We start from the raw sequence: 27,481 nt of genomic DNA, 5'->3' as shown, positions 1-27,481 counted from the left end.
AGTGACCATACAGCTGATGTACAAGTTTACCATAGTAGTGCCCTCTGGTGGCACATCATATGTAATAGTACAAGCAGTAAACATGTCTGGATACATGACATCACTCTCCCCAAGTCCTTCGTGCAAATCGCCTTCATGCATTGACTGTGCTCTGGGCTTAGCTCTACCTGGTTGACTCTTGGAGGGTCGTTTCCATCTTAGGTGAGTAGATGGTGTTTCGTTGGCAGTAGAAGTGCTGGTGGTTTCTGTTTGTGAGTTCATGACCACTCCATTCCCTCCCCCGCCCCTCCCCCCCCCCCCAACATATAGATTATGTTGGTGGCTCATTACATTCATATACATTCAAGTCCAGAAAAAAAAATTGCATTTACATCATTACATTTGTGGTACAGTTGTGAGGCAAGTACATTTGACTGGTGAGATACATTCTTGATACATACTTGGAGTCAATGCTGGGGTCAGCACCGGTCCGTGAGGACAAACTAGTACCAGAACTGCTGGATGATATTTAGGTAGTCTGGTGGCAGCGCGGTGCCTGGCAGTTGGCTCAAGTTGCCTGCTCTCAGGGCCTTTGCCATTGTTCCTAGCGACGAGCAGGATCACAGATGCCTGTGACCTCCCTGTCCTTTCCTTGCTCCCCGGGTCGCTGCTGCTCCCTGAGGGGCAGTTGTCTAGCAGTGCGCAGGGAACTGCTGACTCGCTTGCCTGGGTGTTATTTGGTTTGGGATCCTGGCTGGTCCCGGTCCCATTTGGGAGAACCGTTGCACGTGACCCTTCATTCCTGGGTGTAGCCTTGGTGGCGATAGGATCTTGGGACTGTGATTTAGCGCAGTTTGCTCTTTCAGGCTCTTGGCGGTTGGTGCCATCGGGTGCCTGAGAAGTGGAGCCGATCAGGGGCAGGGTATCGATACCGGTGCCGTTGCCCTCCTGAGATCGCTTGCTCTGCAGCTTGTCTATATTAGCTGTTTGTGGCCACACTCCGTGGTGCCAGGGACGCAGGTTACTGGACCTGTGTGCTCCTGATGGGTGTTTGCCTGCTATATTAACTGAATGCAGTTGAAATCCTACATCCACAACGTTTCATTACTCATTATAGATAAACTGTAGCTCCGATTGCAGTTGCATGACTTTTCTTTGCTTATTACATGTATAAAACTCTGATCATCGATTACAAGCTTTACATTTAACTCACAGTTGCTGTTACATTAATTGAGAATGTGGACCTGTCCCTTTAAGTGTGGTGGGTTGCTGGCCTCTTTTAAGAGAGCGTTTCTATCTTTACCCCAACCATCTTTTTCGTTTGGTACCTCGTGTTGCTCCATCAGCGCTGCACCTCGTGGTCTGGCCGCTGCCATCTTTTTCTTCAGTGCTTCACCTCGTGGTTTGGGCGCCATCTTTCTTCCATCCGCAATGTTGACCGCTGTGATCCTCTTCTCCCCGGGTTCTGTCACCAGGGTTGGGAAGTCGCCTTTGGATCCGATTTTCTTCCTCCGGAGTCCTGCCACTGGAGCCTGGAAGGTACGTTCGGGTCGTCTCAGCTGGATCATCTCCACGCAGTCGTTGTTAAGTCCTGACTCTAATGTACTGACTTACACGAGACACATGCTGAAGTCAAGGTCACTCAGGACCTGCACCTTTAATTCCAGCTCTCCAGCCCCGCACTTGCATGAGACCTCCCTTTATATACCTCAGTGGGACAGATAATGGCGTGTCTCCTGCAAGTGCACCCCTGGTGGTAAGGTATACTTATTGTTACAGGTCATATCCAGTTACAGTCATGTATAGCATGGTAAGATACAGTTATAAACAGTAATGTGAGATACATGACAGTCGTGCTGAGTGGTCTGTGCCTCGGGTGATATGCTAATCTGCTCTCTGGTGCTGGATCCAACCTCAGGTGGGGGCTTGCTTTGCCTCTGAGCACGGGGGACGTCGATCGCTGGAGGGATGAAATGGATCTTCTCCATCCACCTTCTTCCGAGTAGTGTTGGTCCATCACCTGCAACAATCTATAGAGGTAACGTGCACCGTGCCATCATGGAGTACCTTTGCATCCGTACTACCAACGACTGGGATAAGTTCATTTGTGTAGGTGCACAGCTTTGCCTGAACTGGGACCAACTTGGGTCATTCAGCTTAATTGTCCCATAGCCTCTCAAAGGCTTCTTGATTCATTGCTGACTGGCTCGCCCCCATGTCCACTTCCATGAAGACTGGAAAGCCATTTATCTCGACTTCCATCCTCAACGGGGAATATTCTGTGGTGCAGGTAAATATACTGTACATCTTATCGTGGGGTTGAGCTGCCTTTCTGACTATCGCTTCATAATCCGCGCTGGATTCATGGCCATCTGCAGACTCTTCATCAACATAGTGAGTCATATTATTTTTACACATTCGCTGGAGGTGGCCCTTTGTGCTGCAGCCTTTACACACATAGTTCTTAAAATGGCACTGGTGAGCCCTGTGATTCCCTCTGCAACGCCAGCATGGTGCTACTCGATTAGCCCCCCCCTCGGCGGACTCTGAGTTAACGGACTCGGGGGCCTGTACTCTCTCCCCTGAGGAGATTCACGTTCTACAGTCCAGCTTCTAAAAGGCGCCAATCTGTGTACAGTACTTGCCGAGTTTGAATCCTGAGGATGAGTCATCTGCTTAGAGCCGCAGGTCGAGGTCATGAATGCCTGGCTCATGGTGATGGCTTTCTGCAGTGTGACTGTGGTGTCTGCAGAGAGTAGCCTGTGAAGAAGGCCCTCGTGGCCAATTCCGATGACAAAGATATCCCGCAGCGCTTCGGTGAGGTGTTTGCCGAAATCACATGGTGCCGCCAGCCTCCTGAGGTCTGCAGCATATTTTGCAGTTTCCTGGCCTTCGGGCCATCGGTGGGTATAAAACCAATGTCTTACTGTGAGCATGCTGTCTTTGGGCTTGAGTTGTTCTCGGATCAGCATTACAAGCTCCTCATATGTCTTGGTCGGTGTCTTCGCTGGTGCCAGAAAGTCCCTGACGAGGCCATAGACAATGGGCCCACAACTGGTAAGCAGGATCGCTCTGTGCTTATCAGCCAGTGTGGCCGGATTGTCACCTGCCAGATCGTTTGCTGTGAAAAAATGGTCAAGCCTCTCCACAAAGTCGTCCCAATCACCACCATCGGCGAACTGCTGCAACGTACCAAGGTTAGCCATTTTCGTGTGAAAGTCTGTAATCTCGTCATCAATTTTTATGTCTTTGGATGCTCTGATAATGACTTCACGAGGCAGTGTATTGCACTTGAACTGTAGTGACCTTAGTCCATTTAACATAACTCCAGAGTGAGGATGACACAAGGCAGCTTGCCTTTTATACTAGGCTTGGCACACCTGTACAGGTAACCTACAAGTCTTCCACTGCAGTGCCCTCTGGTGGTACACCTTAATGACCATACAGCTGGTATACAAGTTTACCATAGTAGTGCCCTCTGTTGGCACATCATATGTAATAGTACAAGCAGTAAACATGTCTGGATACATGACAGTTACTGCCACAGTGCTGTTAGGGAGGGAGTTCCAGGATTTCGACCCAGTGACGATGTAGGAACGGCACTAAATTTCCAAGCCAGGATTGTGTGTGACTTGGAGGGGAACTTGCAGATGATGGTGTTCCTCTGCGCCTGCTGCCCTTGTCCTTGTAGGTGGTAGAGGCCGCCGGTTTCGGAGGTGCTGCCAAAGAAGCCTTGGGGAGTCGCTGCAGTGCATCTTGTAGATGGTACACACTGCAGCCACGGTGCGCCGATGGTGGAGGGAGTGAATGTTTAGGATGGTGGACGGGGTGCCAATCAAGCGGGCTGATTTGTTCTGAATGGTGTCGAGCTTCTTGAACATTTTCTTTCCGCAGTGCCTGGAAAATTAGGCGGGTACTGCAAAGAGGAAAACCCCAACATTTTCATCACAGAGTTGCAAGTAATGTTTTGTTCAACACCGTCTGCACAGAGCAGCTGCAGTGATACGGTTTGATCGTGATATTCTCTTTTGTTTGTAATACAACTTGCACGTATCATTTTGCAGATTTTATAGCCCAATTTTATCGGTCTTGATCTCGACCTTAAGCACCTTTCATAAAAGCTGTAAATATTGATGACAAGTAGAGCTGTTGTGAATTCCCATAAACAGTAATGAAATTCAGGAAATGTCTGAGGGTTGTTAAGGTTCAGTTGGAATCCCTATGACTTTTTCAGCATGCTGTGATGAAGGAGTTGTGTCAAAGTAATCCTGAGCTACTGCTCTCTGAGTCTTTAATAACAACCCACACGACTAGATAGGGTTAGTTGGAGACACAGGGCTCACAACAAATCACCGTTAGACAGGACTGAAAAATGAGAGGTAGGTTGATATCATAGAAATATAGAAACATAGAAAATATGTGCAGGAGTAGGCCATTTGGCCCTTCAAGCCTGCACCACCATTCAATATGATCATGTCTGATCATGCAACTTCAATACCCCATTCCTGCTTTCTCTCCATCCCCTTTGATCCCTTTAGCCGTAAGGGCCACATGTAACTCCCTTTTGAATATATCTAACAAACTGGCCTCAACAACTTTCTATGGTAGAGAATTCCACAGGTTCACAATTCTCTGAGTGAAGAAGTTTCTCCTCATCTCGGTCCTAAATGGCGAAACCCTTATCCTTAGACTGTGATCTCTGTGTCTGGACTTCCCCAACATCGAGAACATTCTTCCTGCATCTAACCTGTCCAATCCTGTCAGAATTTTATATGTTTCTATGAGATCCCCTTTCATTCTTCTAAATTCCAGTGAATATAAGCCTAGTCGATCCAGCCTTTCTTCATATGTCAGTCCTGCCATCCCAGGAATCAGTCTGGTGAACCTTCGCTGCACTTCCTCAATAGCAAGAATGTCCTTCCTCAGATTAGGAGACCAAAACTGTACACAATATTCAAGGTATGGCCTCACCAAGGCCTTGTACAACTGCAGTAAGACCGCCCTGCTCCCATACTCAAATCCTCTCGCTATGAAGACCAACATGCCATTTGCCTTCTTCACCGCCTGCTGAAACTGAATGCCAACTTTCAATGAGTGATGTACCATAACACCCAGGTCTCATTGCACCTCCCTTTTTCCTAATCTGTCACCATTCAGATAATATTCTGCCTCGCTGTTTTTGCCACCAAAATGGATAACCTCATATTTATCTACATTACACTGTACCTGCCATGCATTTGCCCACTCACCTAACCTGTCCAAGTCAGCCTGCAGCCTCTTAGCATCCTCCTCACAGCTCACACTGCCACCCAGCTTAGTGCCATCTGCAAACTTGGAGATATTACAATCAATTCCTTCGTCCAAATCATTAATGTATATTGTAAATAGTTGGGGGCCCAGCACGGAACCTTGCAGTACCCCACTAATCACTGCCTGCCATTCTGAAAAGGAAGTTTATCCCGACTCTTTGCTTCCTGTCTGCCAACCAGTTCTCTATTCACGTCAATACATTACCCCCAATACCATGTGCTTTAATTTTGCACACTAATCTCTTGTGTGGGGCCTTGTCAAAAGCCTTTTGAAAGTCCAAATACACCACATCCACTGATTCTCCCTTTTCCACTCTACTAGTTACATCCTCAAAAAATTCTAGAAGATTTGTCAAGTATGATTTCCCTTTCATAAACCCAAGCTGACTTGGACCGATCCTGCTATTTCATCTTTTTAATAATTGATTCCAACATTTTCTCCACTACCGATGTCAGGCTAACTGTTCTATAATCCCCTGTTTTCTCTCTCCTTTTTTAAAAAGTGGGGTTACATTAGCTACCCTCCAATCCATAGGAACTGATCCAGAGTCTATGGAATGTTGGAAAATGATCACCAATGCATCCACTATTTCTAGGGCCACCTCCTTAAGTACTCTGGGATGCAGGCCATCAGGCCCTGGGGATTTATCGGCCTTCAATCCCATCAATTTCCCTAACACAATTTCCTGACTAATAAGGATTTCCTTCAGTTCCTCCTTCTCACTAGACCCTCGGTCCCCCAGTATTTCCACAAGGTTATTTGTGTCTTCCATAGTGAAGACAGAACCAAAGTATTTGTTCAATTGGCCTGCCATTTCTTTGTTCACCATTATAAATTTGTCTTCACTGATCGTTTTCTTTTCACATACCTATAGAAGCTTTTGCAGTCAGCTTTTATGTTCCCTGCAAGCTTACTCTCATACTCTATTTTCCCACTCCTAATTAAACCCTTTGTCCTCCTCTGATGAATTCTAAATTTCTCCCATTCCTCAGGTTTATTGCGTTTTCTGGCCTATTTATATGCCTCTTTCTTGGATTTAACACCATTCCTAATTTCCCTTCTTAACATAGAAACACAGGGCCCAAGTTTCCACACGCGTCTAGAACGGCGCAGACCCGACCTGGACCCCCGTTTTTCGCGCCACAAAGTGCGCCTAAAAAAATCCTCCGTATTCTCCACCTACCTGCAGGTCCTCTGGCACTCGGCGCAGCCAGCACGAGCTGTGGGGAGGCGGAGCCAGGTCCCTGCGCTGAAAACAGTGCTGGGACCTCTGCACATGCGCACTACAGTGGGCACGCAAGTGCAGTAGCTCCAGGCGCCCGAAACTGTGTGGGAGGGGCCCGAAGCATGCAGCCCCTAGCCCTGGCCAAATGGGCTCACTGGGGCTGCATGAATAAGGCTCCTCCCACGGCCAGCTCCTGCTTCCCCCCACCGCCTCCTGACCCGACCCCCCCCCCCCCGCCGACTGGACCTGACCCGCGCTCCTGCTCCCGCTCCCCCGCCCCCCCCGACTGGACCCGACCAGACCCGCGCTCCTGCTCCCGCTCCGCCCCGCCCCCCCCGACTGGACCCGACCCGACCCGACCCACGCTCCTGCTCCCACTCCGCCCGCCCCCCCCCCCCGACTGGACCTGACCCGTGCTCCTGCTCCTCCCTCCCCCGACCTGACCCCTCTCTCTCCCCCCCCTCTCTCCCACCCTCTCTCCCCCCCCTCTCCCCCCTCTCTCTCTCCCCCCTCTCTCTCTCTCTCCCCCCTCTCTCTCTCCCCCTCTCTCTCTCTCCCCCCCTCTCTCTCTCTCCCCCTCTCCCCCCCCTCTCACCCCCTCCCTCCCTCCCTCTCTCTCTCTCTCTCCCCCCTCCCCCCTCCCTCTCTCTCCCCCCTCCCTCCCCCCTCCCTCCTCCCCCCTCCCTCCCTCTCTATCCCCCCCTCCCTCCCTCTCTCTCCCCCTCCCTCCCTCTCTCTACCCCCTCCCCCTCCCTCTCTCTCCCCCCTCCCCCTTCCTCTCTCTCCCCCCCTCCCCCTCCCTCCCCCCTCCCCCTCCCTCCACCCCCTCTCTCTCTCTCTCTCTCTCCCCCCCTCCCCCTCCCTCTCTCTCTCCCCCCCTCCCCCTCCCCCTCCCTCTCTCTCTCCCCCCCTCCCTCTCCCCCTCCCTCTCTCTCCCCCCCTCCCCCTCCCTCTTTCTCCCCCCTCCCCCTCTCTTCCCCCCCTCCCTCTCCCCCCCTGCCCCCCTCCCTCTTTCTCCCCCCTCCCCCTCTCTTCCCCCCCTCCCCTCTCCCCCCCTCCCCCCTCCCTCTCTCCCCCCCTCCCCCCTCCCTCTCTCCCCCCCTCCCCCCTCCCTCTCTCTCCCCCCCTCCCCCCTCCCTCTCTCTCCCCCCCTCCCCCCTCCCTCTCTCTCCCCCCCTCCCCCTCTCTTCCCCCCCTCCCGCTCCCTCCCCCCCTCCCTCCCTCCCTCTCTCTCCCCCCCTCCCTCCCTCTCTCTCCCCCCTCCCTCCCTCTCTCTCCCCCCTCCCTCCCTCTCTCTCCCACCCTCCCTCCCTCCCTCTCTCCCTCTCTCTCCCCCCTCCCTCCCCCCGAACCGAACTGAACCGAACCTCCCCAACCCGACCCAACCCGATGCCACCTACCTGTAAATCTGGTGCTGGGGACGGGCCCTGCCCAAAGTCTCGGGCCGGCCCGTTCAGCCTTCGGTCCTGAAAGGCCTGCCTGAAGCACTTTCACACAGGTAGGAAGATGGTTTATTTAATCTTTTCTTTGCTTATAAATGTTTATTCAGGTTGGATTTATTTGTATAATATTTGTAGAAGTATAAATAAGGATTTTATTATAGAATTTAATGACTTCCCTTCCCACCCCTCCCCCGCCCCCACCTCGTTCTGGACGCCTAATTTGTAACCTGCGCCTGATTTTTTAATGTGTAAAACAGGTTTTTTCAGTTCTACAAAAATCTTCACTTGCTCCATTCTAAGTTAGTTTGGAGTACGTTTTCACTGTGGAAACTTTGAAATCAGGCGTCAGTGGCCAGACACGCCCCCTTTTGAAGAAAAAATTCTGTTCCAAAGTGGAACTGTTCTGCCTGACTAGAAGTGCAGAAAAAAACATGTGGAGAATTGCGATTTGTAAGATAGTCCGTTCTTCACCAGTTGCTCCTAAAAATCAGGCGCAAATCATGTGGAAACTTGGGCCCATAGAAACATAGAAAATAGATGCAGGAGTAGGCTATTCAGCCCTTCGAGCCTGCACCACCATTCAATAAGATCATGGCTGATCATTCACCTCAGTACCCCTTTCCTGCTTTCTCTCCATACCCCTTGATCCCTTTATCTAACTCCCTCTTGAATATATCCAATGAACTGGCATCAACAACTCTCTGCGGTAGGGAATTCCACAGGTTAACAACTCTCTGAGTGAAGAAGTTTCTCCTCATCTCAGTCCTAAATGGCTTTCCCCTTATCCTTAGACTATGTCCCCTGGTTCTGGACTTCCCCAGCATTGGGAACATTCTTCCTGCATCTAACCTGTCCAGTCCCGTCAGAATCTTATACGTTTCAAGAAATCCCCTCTCATCCTTCTAACCTTCAGTGAATACAGGCCCAGTCGATCCAGTCTCTCCTCATTTGTCAAACCTGCCATCCCGGGAAACAGTTAATCATGGTTGAGCCACTTTCCTCATTTTATTTTTACGCCAGACTGTGATGTACAATTGCTGAAGTTCATCCATGTGATCTTTAAATGTCTGCCATTGCCGATCCACCATCAACCCTTTTAGTATCATTTGCCAGTCTATCCTAACCAATTCACATCTCATACCATCGAAGTTACCTTTCTTTAAGTTCAGGACCCTAGTCTCTGAATTAACTGTGTCACTCTCCATCTTAATGAAGAATTCTATAATATTATGGTCAGTCTTCCCAAGGGGCCTTGCACAACAAGATTGCCAATTAATCCTCTTTCGTTACTCAAGACCCAGTCTAGGATGGCCTGCTCTCGAGTTGGTTCCTCGACATATTGGTCTAGAAAACCATCCTTTGTACACTCCAGGAAATCCTCCTCCACCGTATTGCCACCAGTTTGGTTAGCCCAGTCTATATGTAGATTAAAGTCACCCATGATAACTGTTGTACCTTTATTGCACGCATCCCTAATTTCCTGCTTGATACCATCCCCAACTTCATGGCTACTGTTTGGTGGTCTGTACACAACTCCCACTAGCGTTTTCTGCCCTTTGGTGTCCTGCAGCTCATCCCATACAGATTCCACATCATCCAAGCTAATGTCCTTCCTTAATATTGCATTAATCTCCTCTTTAACCAGCAACGTTATCCCACCTCCTGTTCCTATCTGTCTATTCTTCCTGAATATTGAATACCCTTGAATGTTGAGTTCCCGGCCTTGGTCACCCTGGAGCCATGTTAACGTAATCCCAATTACATCATATCGTTTAACAGCAATCTGCGCAGTTAATTCATCCACCTTAGTACGAATGCTTCTCGCATTGAGACACAGGGCCTTCAGGCTTGTTTTTTTAACACTCTTTGTCCTTTTAGAATTATGATGTAATGTGGCCCTTTTTGATTTTTTCCTTTGATTTTTCTGCTCTGCACATCTCCTTTCTACCTTTTGCTTTTGCTCCCATTTTACTTCCATCTGTCTCCCTGCACAGATTCCCATCCCCTGGCCATATTAGTTTAAACCCTCCCCAACAGCACTAGCAAACACTCCCCTTCGGACATTGGTTCCAGTCCTGCCCAGGTGCAGACCATCCTGTTTGTACTGGTCGCACCTCCCCCAGAACCGGTTCCAATGTCCCAGGAATTTGAATCCCTCCCTCTTGCACCATTCCTCAAGCCACGTATTCATCTTAACTATCCTGCTATTTCTACTCTGACTAGCACGTGGCACTGTTAGCAATCCTGAGATTACTACCTTTGAGGTCCTACTTTTTAATTTAACTCCTAGCTCCCTAAATTCAGCTTGTAGGACCTCATCCCGTTTTTTACCTATATCGTTGGTACCTATAAGCATCATGATAACTGGCTGTTTACCCTCGCCCTCCAAAATGCCCTGCAGCTGCTCCGAGACATCCTTGACCCTTGCACCAGGGAGGCAACATACCATCCTGGAGTCTCGATTGTGGCCGCAGAAACGCCTATCTATTCCCCTTACAATAGAATCCCCTACCACTATAGCTCCCCCACTTTTTTTCCTGCCCTTCTGTGCAGCAGAGCCACCCGTGGTGCCATGAACTTGGCTGCTGCTGCCTTCCCCGATGAGTCATCTCCCTCAACAGTACCCAAAACGTTGTATCTGTTTTGGAGGGAGATGACTGAAGGGGACGCCTGCACTACCTTCGTTCCACTGCTGTGCCTGATGGTCACCCATTCCCTATCTGCCTGAGTAACCTTTATCTGCGGTGTGACCAACTCACTAAACGTGCTATTCAACACATCCTCAGCATCATAAATAATGTGAATGGAAATTAAAACCTTCAGTGCATAGATATCAAATTTCAACATTATAGATCATTTATGAAGAATGGTCTCTGAAAGTGCCTAGAGATCTGTGCAAACCCCCAGATGTAATGTTTTAAGGAGATTTAACAATTATTTTTAGGAAGCTCAGGTTTCTTCAGTAAGAGTTGCTGCGACAAAACTCTGCTCTCAAACTGGCACAATTCCCAGTGTCGGCTGAGGATCTTACATATATGTGATCCATGGGTCAGCATTATTTCAGAGGTTGGGGTGAACGTAAGAACATAAGAAGTAGGAGCAGGAATAGGCCATTCTGCCCCTCGCAGCTGCTCCACCATTCAATGAGATCATGGCTGATCGTCTACTCAACTCTACTTTCTTGCACCACCCGCATATCCCTTTATTCCCTTATTATCCAAAAATCTATCGATCTCTGTCTTGAATATACTCAACGACTGATCCTCCACAGCCCTCTGAGGTAGAGAATTCTAAAGATTCATCACCCTCTGACTGAAGAAATTCCTCCTCATCTCAGTCCTAAATGGCTGACCCCTTAGTCTCAGGCTGTGACCCCTGGTTCTAGACTCCCCAGCCAGAGGAAACATCCTCCCTGCATTTACCCTGTCAAGCCCTGTAAGAATTTTGTATTTTTCAATGAGATCACCTCTCATTCTTCTAAACTCGAGAGAATATAGGCCTAGTCTACTCAAACTCTCCTCAAAGGACAATCCCCCCAATCCCAGTGTGGAGGGGACATATCTGGATCAGTCAGAAATCTCACTGCATTGGTGAATCAGACAATGTTTAGCTGTATAGTTAGGTTGAATCCTCCCTGCCACTCATCATCATCATAGGCAGTCCCTCTGTTGTGTAAGTGTAAAACATGCACTCCCATGTTCCGCCACCAGGGAGCACATCCCCTGAAGTCCCAAGGGATCCCAGCATCCCTTGGGAGCACTGTACATAAGCTGGCCCCTAAGGCCTGTTACTCACTCTGGAGTGTCTTAATAAAGACTGAGGTCACTGTTACTTTAACCTCCCTGTGTGCAGTCTCACCTGTGTTAGGAACACAACAACTGGCGACGAGTACACAAAACCAATGCAAAGATGCAGCAAACTGTGGGCATCCTGGAAAAGTTTTCAGAGGGTGAGGACTGGGAAGCCTATGTTGAACGGCGAGACCAGTACTTTGTAGCCAACGAGCTGGACGGAGAAGGAAGCGCTGCAAAAAGGAGAGCGGTCCTCCTCACGGTCTGCGGCCTACAGCCTCATGAAGAATCTTCTGGCTCCGGTGAAACCCACAGATAAGTCGTATGAGGAGCTGTGTACACTGGTTTGGGAGAATCTTAACCCAAGGGAGAGCATGCTGATGGCAAGGTATCGGTTCTATATGTACTAGCGATCTGAAGGTCAGGAAGTGGCGAGCTACGTCGCCGAGCAAAACGACTTACAAGACAATGTGAGTTTGATGGCTACCTGGAGCAAATGTTCAGAGACTTTTTTGTACTGGGCATTGGCCACGAGACCATCCTTCGAAAACCTTTGACCGTAGGGACACCGACCCTCAGTAAGGCCATTGCGATAGCACAGGCATTTATGTCCACCAGTGATAACACCAAACAAATCTCTCAGCACACAAGTGCTAGCAATGTTCATAAATTAACTGGAACTGTGTTTACGAGCAGAGATGTACAGGGCAGAAACCATAAGTCCGCAACTGCCAGCAGGCCTCAGGTGACCCAGATGACTTCGAGTCCGCAACAAAGGATCAATGCAATGTAATTCACACCTTGTTGGCATTGTGGAGGCTTCCATTCAGCTATTCATGCCGCTTTAAACGGTATGTTTGCAAGAGCTGTGGTCAATGGGGCAACTCCAATGAGCTTGCAAACGAGCTGCAAGCTCTGCAAAACCTGCTAACCACCACGTGGCAGAGGAAGATCAGTCCATGGTGGAGCAAAGCAATTTCGAGCCTCAAAGAGACAAGGCAGATGCTGAAGTACACGTGGTGCACACATTTTTGACGAAATGTCCACCTATAATGCTAAACGTAAAATTGAATGGCTTACCCGTAGCCATGGAACTGAACACTGGCGCTAGCCAATCCATTGTGAGTAAAAAGATGTTTGAGAGACTGTGGTGCAACAAGGCACTCAGACCAGCCCTGAGCCCCATCCACACGAAACTCAGAACGTACACCAAAGAGCTTATCACTGTCCTGGGCAGCGCCATGGTCAAGGTCACCAATGAGGGCACGGTGCATGAACTGCCACTCTGGATTGTCCCGAGCGATGGCCCCACACTGCTTGGAAGGAGCTGGCTGGGCAAAATCCGCTGGAACTGGGATGACATCCGAGCGCTATCACATGTCAATGAGGCCTCATGTACCCATGTTCTCAACAAATTTCCTTCCCTTTTTGAGCCTGGTGTTGGAAACTTTTCCGGGGTGAAGGTACAGATCCACTTGGTCCCAGAGGCATGACCCATTCACCGCAAGGCGCGAGCGGTACCTCACATGATGAGAGAAAGAGTGGAAATCGAGCTGGATAGGCTGCAACGCGAGGGCATCATCTCCCCAGTGGAATTCAGCGAGTGGGTCAGCCCGACTGTTCCAGTACTCAAAAGTGATGCACGGTCAGGATTTGCGGCCATTATAAAGTAACTATTAATCGTTTCTCACTACAGGACCAATACCCGCTACCTAAGGCAGATGACCTATTTGCGACGCTGGCAGGAGGCAAGACGTTCACCAAGCTCGACCTGACTTCGGCCTACATGACGCAGGAACTGGAGGAGTCTTCGAAGGGCCTCACCTGCATCAACACGCACAAGGGACTGTTCATCTACAACAGATGCCCGTTTGGAATTTGGTCGGTTGCAGTGATCTTCCAGAGAAACATGGAAAGCCTACTCGAGTCGGTACAACACACGGTGGTTTTTCAGGACAACATATTGGTCACGGGTCGGGACATCGTCGAGCACCTACAAAACCTAGAGGAGGTCCTTCAGCGACTGGATCACATAGGGCTGCAGCTGAAGAGACCGAAATGCATCTTCATGGCAACAGAAGTGGAGTTTTTGGGGAGAAAGATCGCGGCGGACGGCATTCAGCACACAGACGCCAAGACAGAGGCTATCAGGAACGCGCCCAGGCCACAGAATGTCACGGAGCTGTGGTCGTTCCTGGGAATCCTAAACTATTTTGGTAACTTCATACTAGGGCTAAGCACCCTCTTGGAGCACCTACATGTGTTATTACGTAAAGGTGAGAACTGGGTATTGGGTAAAAAATAAGTAATTGCTTTTGAGAAAGCCAAAAACATTTTATGCTCCAACAAGCTGCTTGTATTGTATAACCCATGTAAAAGACTCGTGCTAGCATGTAATGCATCGTCGAACGGAGTCGGGTGTGTATTACAACAAGCTAACGTTGCAGGGAAGTTGCAACCTGTCGCCTATGCCTCCAGGAGCTTGTCTAAGTCCGAGAGGGCTTACAGCATGATTGAGAAAGAGGCATTAGCGTGTGTGTTCGGGGTAAAGAAAATGCATCAGTACCTGTTTGGCTTCAAATTTGAGCTGGAAACCGATCACAAGCCCCTCATATCCCTGTTCGCTGAAAACAATGGGATAAATACTAATGCCTCAGCCCTCATACAAAGGTGGGCACTCACGCTATCAGCGTATAACTATACCATCTGCCACAGGCCAGGCAATGAGAACTGTGCGGATGCTCCTAGTCGGCTACCATTGCCCACCACGGGGGTGGAAATCGCGCAGCCTGCAAACTTGTTGATGGTGGTGCAGCCCGCAAACTTGTTGATGGTCATGGAAGCGTTTGAAAATGATAAATTACCTGTCACGGCCCGCCAGATTAGGACTTGGACCAGCCAAGATCCTCTGCTGTCCCCAGTAAAAAAACTATGTACTGCATGGGAGCTGGGCCAGCATCCCCGTTGAAATGCAAGAGCTAATCAAGCTGTGAAAGGACGAGCTATCCATTCAGGCAGACTGCCTGTTGTGGGGTAACCGCGTAGTGCTACCCAAAAAGGGCAGGGAGACGTTCATCTCGGATATCCACAGCACACACCCGGGTATAGTAATGATGAAAGCGATAGCCAGATCCCACGTGTGGTGGCCCAGTATCGACTCTCACTTAGAATCCTGTGTACAGCAATGCAGCGTGTGTGCTCAGTTGAGCAACGTGCCCAGAGAGGCACCACTAAGTTTGTGGTCCTGGCCCACCAGACCATGGTCAAGGATCCATGTCGATTATGCGGGCCCGTTTCTCGGTAAAATGTTCCTGGTGGTGGTGGATGCTTTTTCAAAATGGATTGACTGTGAAATAATGTCGGGAAGCACCGCCACCGCCACCATTGAAAGCCTGAGGGCCATGTTTGCCACCCATGGCCTGCCTGACGTACTGGTCAGTGACAACGGGCCATGTTTCAGCAGTGCCGAATTTAAAGAATTCATGACCCACAATAGGATCAAACATGTCACCTCGACCCCGTTTAAACCAGCCTTGAATGGGCAGGCAGAGCGGGCAGTACAAACAATCAAACAGAGCCTTAAACGAGTCACAGAAGGCTCACTCCAAACCCGCCTGTCCCGAGTACTGCTCAGCTACCGCATGAGACCCCACTCGCTCACAGGGGTGCCCCTGGCTGAGCTACTCATGAAAAGAACACTTAAAACCATACTCTCGTTGGTTCACCCCAACCTGCATGATCAGGTAGAGAGCAGGCGGCAGCAACAAAATGTAAATGATGGTCGCACCACTGTGTCACGGGAAATTGATCTGAATGACCCTGTCTATGTGCTAAACTATGGACATGGTCCCAAGTGGATCGCGGGGACGGTGATAGCTAAAGAAAGGAGTAGGGTGTTTGTAGGCAAACTAGACAATGGACAAATTTGCAGAAAGCACCTGGACCAAACGAGGCTTTGGTTCACAGACTGCCCTGAACAACCCACAGCAGACACCACCTTTTTCAAGCCCACAACACACACCCAAAGGATCAACGACACCACCCCGGACCAGGAAATTGAAATCATCACACCCAACAGCCCATCAAGGCCAGGCTCACCCAACAGCCCTGCAAGGCCAAAAACACGCCAGCCCAGCGAGGGCACAGCCAACACACCAGAACAGACATTTGTACCGAGGCGGTCCACCAGGGAATGAAAGGCTCCCAACCGCTTCACCTTGTAAATAGTCTTCACTTTGACTTTGGGGGGGAGTGATGTTGTGTATCTGTAAAGCATGCACTCCCATGGTCCGCCACAGGAGCGCATCCCCTGAAGTCCCAAGGGATCCCAGCATCCCTTGGGAGCACTGTATATAAGCCGCCTCCTAAGGCCTGTTCCTCACTCGGGAGTGTCTTAATAAAGACTGAGGTCACTGTTACTTTAACCTCCCTGTGTGCAGTCTCATCTGTGTTAGGAACACAACACCCTCGAAATCGAGGAAGAATTGCTTCCATTCTAAAAGTGAGTGCTCAGGTGAGTATACAGTCCAATATGGGAATTACAGTCTCTGTCACAGGTGGGACAGCCAATCGTTGAAGGAAAGGGTGGGTGGGGAGTCTGGTTTGCCGCACGCTCCTTCTGCTGTCTGTGCTTGATTTCTGCATGCTCTCGGCGATGAGACTCGAGGTGCTCAGCGCCCTCCCGGATGTACTTCCTCCACTTAGTACAGTCTTTGGCCAGGGACTCCCAGGTGTCGGTGGGGATGTTGCACTTTATCAGGGAGGCTTTGAGGGTGTCCTTGAAACGTTTCCTCGGCTCACCTGGGACTCGCTTGCCATGTTGGAGTTCGGAGTAGAGCGCTTGCTTTGGGAGTCTCGTGTCGGGCATGTGGACACTATGATTTGTTTATTAATTGAGGGCTAACAGTGTTGATTGGAATGTTTGCGTACTTGATGTCAGCAAAAAGACCTAAGTTACAGGTAATAAAAAACTTCCATTCATTGCATATCGAGGTAAATCTACCCGTAGTGCAATGTTTCCAGGTCCCATAATCAGTCTGCAAACCTTCCCAAACATACAACCTGTCAGACAATATTTTCAAATGGCAGTTAATGCAACGAGAAAGTAATTTTGCAAGATTTTATTTCAAAGGGCAAAAATTGAACTTTAAAAGCAGAACTATAATTCTACCACAGTCTGTCTTCTGACCCAGATCCACATTTCTCTCTATTGATTTATCAACCGTTAAAGAGCTCGTCACAACATTTGTATTGCCAGCTGTCTAGAGTTCCAGTTTACTCAGCAGTTTGCTATATTCCGAAGCACTTAATCTTAGCATGACTTTTTATCAACACGGTTAGAAAGTGGTCATTCTAATTAAATGTCAGTCTCTATTGGGCTCAACAACAGATAAGCTCGGGGGTTACTCTATGGTGCTGAGTAGAGGCTAAAGGAACATGAATAAAATAACAGAATGGATTCATCATAGAGAGAGATGTATTGTTGTTTAGTTATCTGACTATTCCTGTGTGCAGTGCCTTTTAACAAAACTTAATGGGCTGGATATTAGCCCAGAGGTGGGGAGGGAGGGTCATGCTGTTTTGAGGTACGCATTGCCTGTGTTTTTAAATCTTTTTCTGTAGGTCACCCTGCCTATAGCCAGCCTGATGGGAAAGCCTACACAGCACAAGGCCACAGCTGAGCTGGGCTGAGAGCAGGTAGGTCTACTGTGAGGTGGTAGAGATCGTGGGGGTTGGGGATGGTGGTCCGGGGGTGAGGGGGGGGTCTGGCAACGGGAGCTGAGGGCGTTGTATAGAGGTTCGATCACTGGGTGGGGGAGGTGCAAATGGTGGTTATGGGGCCATGATTGCGGGGGGGGGGGGTGAGGGTGTTGAATACGGGAAGGGGTCCGATTCCTGACCCTGAGGGTCTTTGTATGCGAGGGGGAGAGTCTGATGAGGGGGGAGCTTTGGGAGACCGGGGTGAAGCACTTTTGTTTCTCCTGGCCCACAAGCAGTGCTATAAAGGCACTGACCTTCTCCCCAAAGCTGTCTTCACCTCCTTTCAGCTGTCAGGTTTCCCAAGGCCTGGGCAAACCTGCCAGCCATTGTTAAACCTGCAAAGCAGCCTGACTCAGAGGCTGCCAGCCTCATTAAAATATTTAAATTGCCAACTCGCCTCCTGGGATCTGGTTGGCTGCCCACCCCTTGTCCTGCCTCCATTAAATCTGGCAGCAGTCAGGTTGGAGTCGGGTTTGAAAGTTAAAAAATGTACCCTCTGACTCGACCCAAACCCACCCATTTTTGGGTGTTAAAATTCACCCACGATATTTCAAGAAATCTATTTTTCTACTTGCATGAGAATTTGTCACAAAGAAATAAAAAAAATTGAATTTTGTTTAAAAGTGCAGCACTTGGAGAAGCATTAGCGAAATGCAATCCGTACATGATCCTTAAACAAACAACCAAATGAATACCCTTTGCTCACTCTTAATATCACAATGTCTGCATAAATGAGATCTGTTTTAGAAAATTGTGACCACTAATTGGATTGCATTTTGCCAATTAGTAGTTTGATAAGATAGACGGTTGATTGTCAGGAAGCTGACCCCCCTCCCCCCTCCCCTTCCCTCCCTCCCCTTGCCCCTCTCCCTCCCTCCAATCTGTGTATAACAATTCTATTCAGGAAAACTACAACTTACTGCTCCAGATGATATCATGTCTCCCCATATGTCTATATTATACAAATCTTCTGATAAGCTAAAGAAACATGGGATCAAAATAGAATAAACTTGTTACACTTTGGGAGATATATTGCCTATGTGTTTTATCTTATTTGCAACAGAAAATTCTATAGGGGATGAAATACAAATAATTACTAATTTTACCCAGTTGTTATCCTGGTTTGAAGATACATATATTTGTGACCAACTTGTGCTGAATGATCTCAGTACACAATTTTAACCCCAATTTTCCCTAAGAATAAAGGCGGCACTGACCTATACATACGTTCCATTGTGGTCCTTCAGCGCTGAAAAAGAAATCGCAAGTTTTCTGTGAACCGACGCATCCTGTTGCGCAGCGATACCCGAGTTGATCTCGAGGGGAGGGGGGGGGCGGAGATTAGAGTGTGCGCCTAAAACGCTCAGCGCATGCGTGTTAAAAAAAATGTTTTTTTTAAAACTGATCGACTCATTCCGCATGGGCAGCGCCCATGCGCAGAGGGAAAAATAAAAATGAAAAAATCTGCACATGTGCAGTAAGTCGGCCAGGAATAGCAGAGGATCGAGTCAGCTGCATGGAGGATTGCAAAAAGGCTGCCCTTGATGTTTTTCGGTTGAAGAAGATTATTTATCTGATGATTGTGACTGCAGTTTCAATTTTTAAGTATTACCAGGACTTCAGGAACATCTTAGAACATTTTGGGCCACTTAGGACCTTGAAGGAAAAGGTTGTGAAGAATTATTTATTATTTAAATGCTTACAGTTCTATCATCGAGGGAGTAGCAGCAATGGTAAGTTTTCTTTTATTTATTTTATTTTTGAAGTTATATAAGGTTCCATAAAGTATCATAAAATTTCTCTAAAACAGGTAGGGAGTCTATTCGGCCAGGGATAGGAGCGGGCCAGTGTGGCTTTCTTTAACTGCAGGTAAGGGTTTTTCCTTTGGTGTTTTTACTGTCTATGCGCCGATTTTTAAAATATCGCTAATCAGGAAACTTGGCCTTATGTTCCGAAATGGCGCGTATTGTACTTTTTACCGGCCACCAGCGCCAGAATGTATGGCGCCAAACATTCTGCCGCTGGTAGTCGATGCCGGCGCCCCATAATTGGAGAATCTCTAAACTAAACTTCTGCGCCAGAAAAATCGCTGGGCGCCGTTTGCTGGGTAAAATTCAGCCCATAGAGTGGCACAAAAGGCAAACATGAATTAAAATATTGAAGCCATTACTGTAGGCTACACGAGCTGCCAAGCTGAAAGGAGTGTTGCTGAAGAATGATTACACTGTGTACTTGTGAATACAAGAACCATTCTCCATTTCTAAATAAGTTTGTGTGACTTGTATAAACCTTCAGCATCACAAATCCATTTACCAAATATGAGTTCTCTTGTACAGTAGCTAGTCAAGGCCTCCAAAAGCAGTATCTTGTTTGGTTAGAATGATACGAGGAAAAATTCCGTTGCGCCCCGTTTGGGGGAAGTAACATCCGCGAGGTGGGACCTTTTGTGCCGGGCGCGGAAGTCTCGCCCCGCGATCGAAATTGGGGTTACCGCCCCTGAAAGGAAATGGAGTGCAAAAGATCGTGCTCCACTTCCTCTCTTGGGCGCTAACTGGGCGAAAGCAGAGGGAGCAGGGTGCAGCGCTACGCACTGGGCCGCGTAGCGCTGCCGCGTAGGAGGGCCCAAGCTGCCATCTTTGCGGGTTCCTATCTGGACCACCGGGGAGCGGGGTGCCTTACCACCAGCCCAGTACTCAAGCAGAGTGCCGGGCTGCCAGATTTCGGCATAGATCCCCGTGTTCAAAGCACCGACGGGGCACTCGGGAAAATGCCGACTATTTTTTCCAACATGGCCGACACCTCACCTTTAAGTAGCGCCCCGCAAGCCTCCTCCTCTTGCCGCCCACACGTCCCCTGAAGCTGTCGCCGTTATCGCCCGGCACAGCTTCAGGGAGCACAGGCCAATTTTCGTTCCGGGACAAAAATGGGGCGCTACGCAAAGTGATGGCGTTATCTTCGCCGGCACAACGGAGCAGGGAGCTACCAGTTACCGCCATCGTTAAACTCCTGCGGAAGTCGTTAGCGGTGCCGAGCCCGGATGAAAAGTGTTTGCGACTCATTAACACTCCCCGGGAGGTGCAAATGACCTCAATTTCTCCCCCATAGTCTTATCCCCTCTCTCCCGCAAAAAAAGAAATCTGCTTGTGATGGCAGTAAATCATACTGCAGGAGGCTTCGATCATACTGTATAAACATTTCCAGAGAAAGTGCGAATAAACAGCATTTATTTGTTACTGGAATAAAGTCTCACTTAGAGACAGACGTGTAATGGGATTTATGTTGGTAAAAGCATAACCAATATGTTGAGACTCCTTTTTATTAAGATTATTCTGTGAACCAATTCAAAATGTACAAAATATACAGGTGAAAATATCAGGAAGCATCAAATTTTCATCGTGGTGACTGTTTTTCTCACTGCATTTCCAGGATTATTTTTGTAATGAGTCAATTGGTCTTCAAAGCAGCAGGAAATTATATAAAAACTGTGTAAAGTCTATCAACTGAGACATGCTGTCAGGTCCATAACATTATTAAGGTTGGGTTTATAAAAGTTTTAATTTTTTTTTATCATTTTAGTTTTCTATAGCTGGTGAAAAGATCGGTCCAGGTTCATTGTCACTGATAAAATGAGCCTTTCATCTCCATGATCAAAGAGATAAAATTACCTAGAAAGGCTGCGATTCAGGGGCTCGAAACCAATTCGTGGCTTTACTACTATTCCTGGGGGTAGTCTCCAATCATTGCTTTTCGGTAGCACCAAGTTAGAGCAAGCCCCTCTGTATTAATAAATTATTCTATGAATCTACTTAAAATGTCCTTTTTATTATATTTTGACCCAGGGTAATCACATATGAACATTTATGTGAACATTGAACATAAAGCGTGAAATATGATTTGACAAATGTTAAAAACGAGTCCCTGATTCACTTCCAGCACCAATTTTAAACTCTCTGAAGTGAGTACCTGATATCTTCAGTATGTTAAAATATTAGCTCGGGTACTTTTACCAGTCATTGTAATGAAAAGTGGAGCTATTCCAGAATGGAAGAAACACTAGGCACGGTACGTCATTTTATTGTATTATACAAGTTGGACCTCTTTGGTCCGGGACTCTCTGGTCCAGAAACATCCGTGGTTCGGCATTAGTTGGGCCTGAGGGAGAGGAGGGTTTATTTTTTTAAAAGAGCACCAAACCAGCACGTTAACCACTGATGGGAGTGGCTGTTAGTCAGTGAGTGTGTGCAGCGATTGGCTGAAGCGGCTGTCAGTCAGTGAGTGTGTGCAGCGATTGGCTGGAGCGGCTGTCAGTCAGTGAGTGTGTGCAGCGATTGGCTGGGGCGGCTGTCAGTCAGTGAGTGTGTGCGTGGGTGCTGATGGAACCATCCACAGGCTTCCAGCACACACACACACACATACACACACACACACACACAGGAGCCCGGGCGCTGTCGACAGGTAAGACTAGGCTAGGTGTGATCTCCCGTGGTCCGGAAAATTCTCTGTTTCGGCACTGGTCAGGTCCCTAGGGTGCCAGACCATAGCGGTCCAACCTGTAGCATAATTGAAATGGACTTGTTTTCAGAAATGTTCATTATCAAAGGCTATGAATAGTTTTAATATCCACTGTCAATTTTGAAGATTGAATTTACACCATCATGCAGCATCTAGAAGCATACAATCATGACATTTTAATATTTCTAAACATCAGTTTTTGCCATTCAGCTCAGAAGCTTGGTATGAAGTAGCCCCTTTATTACAATATGAATCTACTGCTCTGATATTGTTCAAAATCATCACGTCTATAACCACTTCCATTCATTATAAAGTTAGTGTAAGATTAAATCCTGTTTAAGACTAAAACGTCATTCATACCTTTTTGTTTTTTACATATTCAGTTTCAGTGTTACAACTATTTTTATATATAAACCTAATAAAGAATATGGTAGACATTTTCAAGCATTTGTGCAATATTATTTGATTAGTTTAAATTAATATGTATGAGCTGAACTGAGACCTCAAAAGGATCCATAATATACAAATCAATATATAACAGAATAATGCCTTATAATGCAAAACACTGTGCAATAGTAAAACTAGATTTGTTCATACATATTTCATCACTCAATCAAATAATATCTGCTCCATTTTATCAGAGCATTTTCTCAAACATTTTTAATATTTATTATTTCCCGAAAAACATCTAGGGGTAGAAATTTGGTTGCTTAGCGTCCCGGGAAAGGGTCGGAACAAGGGCGCTAAAGGGGTCAGAGCCGCGAGCACCGGCATTCGCTCCGCTCGGCACATTCAGTGTGCCGGTGCTGGCGGTGCTGAGCAGTACCGCCGGGCCAGCGTGCAACGCCGCCAGTTTTGACGGTGCTATGATTTTTGTTTTGCGTTGCCCCGTAGCGCACCGTAGTGGGACTGCCTGGGAAAGCGAGTGGTCTGAGCTGTTCTGGAGGTGGTGAGGGAAGGAACGACTTCATGAGGTAAGTGTGATTGTTTTTTCTTGTTTTTATTTTTGTGATTTATCTTTACGTGGGTGAGCAAGGAATTGGGAATTTGTTTTTTGCCGGTTTTTTTTCCACGGAAGCCTCTCTTAGGGCGCTCAGAGACCAGCTCTTTAGCTTGGGATTTTCAGTTGCTCAGCCGGCCTAGCGCCCTGAGAGAGGTGTGGAACGCCTCCCTTAGTGCTCCGCTCCACACTCAGGGCCTAGCTGATGACTTTTGTGGAAAACCATTTCCCGGCACAAAATTTACTGCCCCGCCGCCCTTAGTGCCCTAAGTAGCCTCCACCCGAATTTCCACTCCATAGTATTATAATAGACTCCAAAGCAATTGTTATAAAATATTGGGTACAATGCATTATGGAGGGTACAATGCGGCAGGTAGAACATGGCTTCCATTATGTAAGGGTGTGGAGAAAGGAAAGAATAATCCAATTCAAAAATTGGCAGAGCAGATAGCCTCTTCAAGAGACTAGAGAATGAAGGGAGGGAAACAGAGGGGCATTTTACCAATGATCGGTTACGTATATTCCAACTGGGGATAACCTAATTACTGCTATATGTCGACTTTGATGATTAAAGCAAATAGACTTTATTTAAACAAACAAAATATTGCTAATGCGATGTTTTAGTAGGTTACAACTATTTTTATGTACAAGATCATGTTATGGTAGATTCACAATTGAAATATTTATTGTCAGTGTAAAGTTTAAACCACTTCAAACAACAATAAACTTTCAGTATAAATTGAAGGTGAAGAACCAATCTGATTGTGAAGCAAAGTGGACTGAGGCTTTTTCATCCAAGGAGTCTCACCTTGCTTCGTACTGATGCTGGCATCAATATAGAACCATTAAGAGACCTCTATCCCAACTTGATCAGGATTCTTCGACAACACCTCCCAAATCCGCGGACCCCTACCAATACAATGACAAGGGCAGCAGGTGCGTGGGAACACCATCACCTCCAAGTCACACAACATCCTAGCTTGGAAATATATCGCCAATCCTTCATTGTTGCTGGGTCAAAATCTTGGGACTCCCTCCCTAACAGCACTGTGGGAGTACCATGACCACACGGGACTGCAATGGTTCAAGTCGGTGGCTCACCACCACCTTCTCAAGGGCAATTAAGGATGGACAATAAATACTGGTCATGCCAGTGATGCTCAAATCCTGCAAATGAATAAATTAAAACATGAAATTACCAATTGGACTATTTTGCTATTATTTTATTCATTTGAATTCCTGCAATCCTGAATGCAGCATGACAATTTTCAAAGTTATGCCTTTATAAATAATATTGAGAATTTCTAAATATGGGTGTGAATTATACAATGAATAAGAAATTAATATTAATTTCAATCCAGAAATATGTTCAATGTTGTGTTGTTTACTGCGATAATTTTAATTAATCTAGTCTGTACTTTCAAATATGCGAAGGAACAGTTTCTGCCAGCTTTGCTTCTGGTTTTGCTTTCGTACATTTAAATTTGCTGTGGACTTTTCTGTTGGAAATAATAATTACAATGGGACTGACTGATGCATAGAGTGAGGAAAAAAAAACTCGGAGGTCTGAGATGAGAGAGGTCTGCATGGTTTTAGCGACAGTCAGGGTGTAAATCCACAGAATGCTATCAACGCCGAAGAAAAGAACATAAAGAGTAACCAAAGTGACTACCGCTTTGGCTGCACGGGTCTCAATTGTGGATCCCTGGTTTTTGTTTGAGCTCCGAATCCCTTTTACTTGCTGTCTGTGTTTATATAGAACTAGTAAAATGTAAGCACTAGTGACTACCATAAGGACAATGGGAATGACATCTCTGGAGGTCTGCAGTGCGCCATTGGCAAGCTTTACTGTCTGCGAGGGGAATTTCACAAAGCAGTACTCAAGATTCACGGCAAATTTTTTATTAGTCGAGTTATTGGTTGAGGAAATAGAAAATAACACAGCTGGAGTACTTAAGGACATATTCAGCAGCCATAGAATGGCAAGAACAACATCGAGGTATTTTGCTGCTTGGCGTTTGACAATGGACCATTTTGAAGTGACTGGTGCTAAAGTAATACATTGAAAGCCACTCAGTAGAAAAGTCAGCCAGATTGACAAAGATCTGGTGGTTCTGTAAATGAAAATTATAATTTTGCAACCATAGTCGTCAAAGAGTTGCTTTCGTCCAAATGCTGCTGTGGTTTCTGGGATGCACCTTACCAAGACCACAAGTAAATTCACAATGGCTAAGTTGGATACTATTGTATCTGCTGGGAGCAACTTGTGATCACAGTAGGCAATGTGGATGAACGATGCAATGATAGTCAGATTACCTGGGATTCCAATCATTGTTAGTAGGAGGTAGAATGTACCTTTCACAATACTCCTTCCTTCCATCGTATTCTTTTCTTCAAAATTATTTGTATTTATTTAAAAAAATGTTGTTCTGTGTTAAACAAAAAGAAATCCACATCATCTTGACAGAAACAATCAAACAAATGCAACAACTTCACAAGCGATCATTTTAACAAGAATTGAATTAGTTATTTAATGCATTTGGCTGTTGAACACAAGTGATGCAATTTACAGGTATGCCCTAAACGTAATTAAAGCACTATTTTAAGAAGAAATCTTTGTTTTTTTCCCTGTGGCCAGATGGTTTCCTAATCCATTTTTATCAAAATTTTAATCCTTTTTAATGCCAAGTAAAAATAATTATGTTTTAAATTAAGAGCTATTTCAATCTAGATGAACATATTAATGCATTTCATTATATTTAAAGGTCAACATTTTCAGGTAGCATATGCATGTTCATAGGTCACGCCTACACACTATTTTTTCCCCTTAACTGTATTTCAATTTGTGTTTAACTCTAGATTAGATTAGAACCGGTTTTACAGACCATCTTATAATATTGAATCAACCCAATGTCCAATTCTGAGTTGTTCAGAAAACCAGGAAATATTTTATGATTATGTAAAAGTGATGATGTTCTTAGATGAGGGTGGAAATATCTCAGCCCCAACAACAGTGCTGTCAATAGCTCCAACACTCTTGTTGCAAGCAGATTTCACTGGGTATCTCCAACAACACTGGTGTTGGGATATTTGCCATTAGAGGCAATGCCATAAAGAAAATTTAAGGAGTTTGTGCTGCAGTAGATTGTAGTCACCATGATAGTTTTTCCAGTGATGCTGTTTCTCGGTGATGCAGGAATTGAATCTAGCTAAAAAACATACCAACAAGGTGCAAATAATTCCGAATGGAACAATGGAAAAGATAAGGGAACTATTTGTGATGGGGACCTCATGGATAGATGTGTGTGATTATACCAATACTCGGATGGTGTTTTATGATTGGTTAATTGTATCAGCGCTATGGCCTTAAGCCAACCAGCTTTCCAAAGCCAACCTTCTGTTGGGCATCTTGTCCAAATAACCAGAAAACACATGATCAGTTCAGGAAAATGTTTATGTTTTGACCTCAGGAATTTGACATTGATCAAGACGATAGTTTATTCAAAACCAAACCAAATTCGCATTGACAGCCCTAAGAGTTGATATGTCATTTAGCTGACATTGTCTGTATCATTACCTGGGTAGAGTCAACCACAATATGGGAAAGCAGGATTAAACATTTACCGTATTGCGAATTGGCTGTCAGAATTTCTTCAAAGATGCATGAGCCTACCAGTCTTTTGGAACTTTGCATCAGGTCCCCCCTAATTTGGGAATACACAATACTCTGAAATGCTAGAAAAAATCCTCTCCTCCCAACCAAGTACCTGCAACCCACTTCCCCCAACACTAACAAAGATATTTATGGTTTTAGTCAACTTAACCGCCATAGGCAGAGCAACTAGAGTCACGAAGGATCTCTCCAAATCCTATCATTTGGCAATATCAGTCATGAGTTCCTACTGACTCTGAATCTCCTTATGTGTCAATTTCCTCACACATGTGGCCAATTTATTCTGGGTTTATAAACCCGTACCCTGTGGTAAAGTCAAATGCTGACTCATCTGCTCCTCTGTTACCACATTACCTATTTTAACTTTTCCTGTCCTGATACATCCATTCCTGCTACAAACAGAGCAAAGTTATCCACTTTTCTGCATAGCAAGGTACAGATTACTCCAGTCCTAGTTATTTTGATAGAATCTGTCCCTTCTTCATGGCTCAATCAATTTTAACTGAACAATTGGGAAATATGACTGGGTGTTAACATTAAAGAAGGGGGAAGCCAGATTCTCGGTACCATTTTTTATTTTACCACTTGAAAATGCACTCATAGGTCAAAAAATACTTGCTATTAGTAATTCAGCAAGAGAAGGCATATATCCTGCAGATGCTATCCAAACTACACCAAAGATCATCACACCAATACTGCCAACTCTCCCACTGTCATCTAATTATCTCCAAGGACAGAGTCAGGACTCTGCCTTTATGTCTTCAACCTATTGGTTTTTTGTCATTATAA

The 27,481-nt window shown here is 46.6% G+C and overlaps 1 protein-coding gene across 1 annotated transcript; it reads right to left on the bottom strand.

Moving 5' to 3' along the window:
• Positions 1-24,439: 24,439 nt before the first annotated feature.
• On the bottom strand, positions 24,440-25,399 carry ora2 (olfactory receptor class A related 2). Its single transcript, XM_070859168.1, has one exon. The coding sequence runs from the start codon at positions 25,397-25,399 to the stop codon at positions 24,440-24,442; it is 960 nt and encodes a 319-aa protein (XP_070715269.1).
• Between the last annotated feature and the right edge of the window lie 2,082 nt (positions 25,400-27,481).

This window comes from Pristiophorus japonicus, chromosome 17, assembly GCF_044704955.1.
Source record: "Pristiophorus japonicus isolate sPriJap1 chromosome 17, sPriJap1.hap1, whole genome shotgun sequence".
NCBI classification, from domain to species: domain Eukaryota; kingdom Metazoa; phylum Chordata; class Chondrichthyes; family Pristiophoridae; genus Pristiophorus; species Pristiophorus japonicus.
The sequence above is the reverse complement of the archived record's forward strand: the minus strand, read 5'-3'. Positions and strand labels throughout refer to the sequence as shown.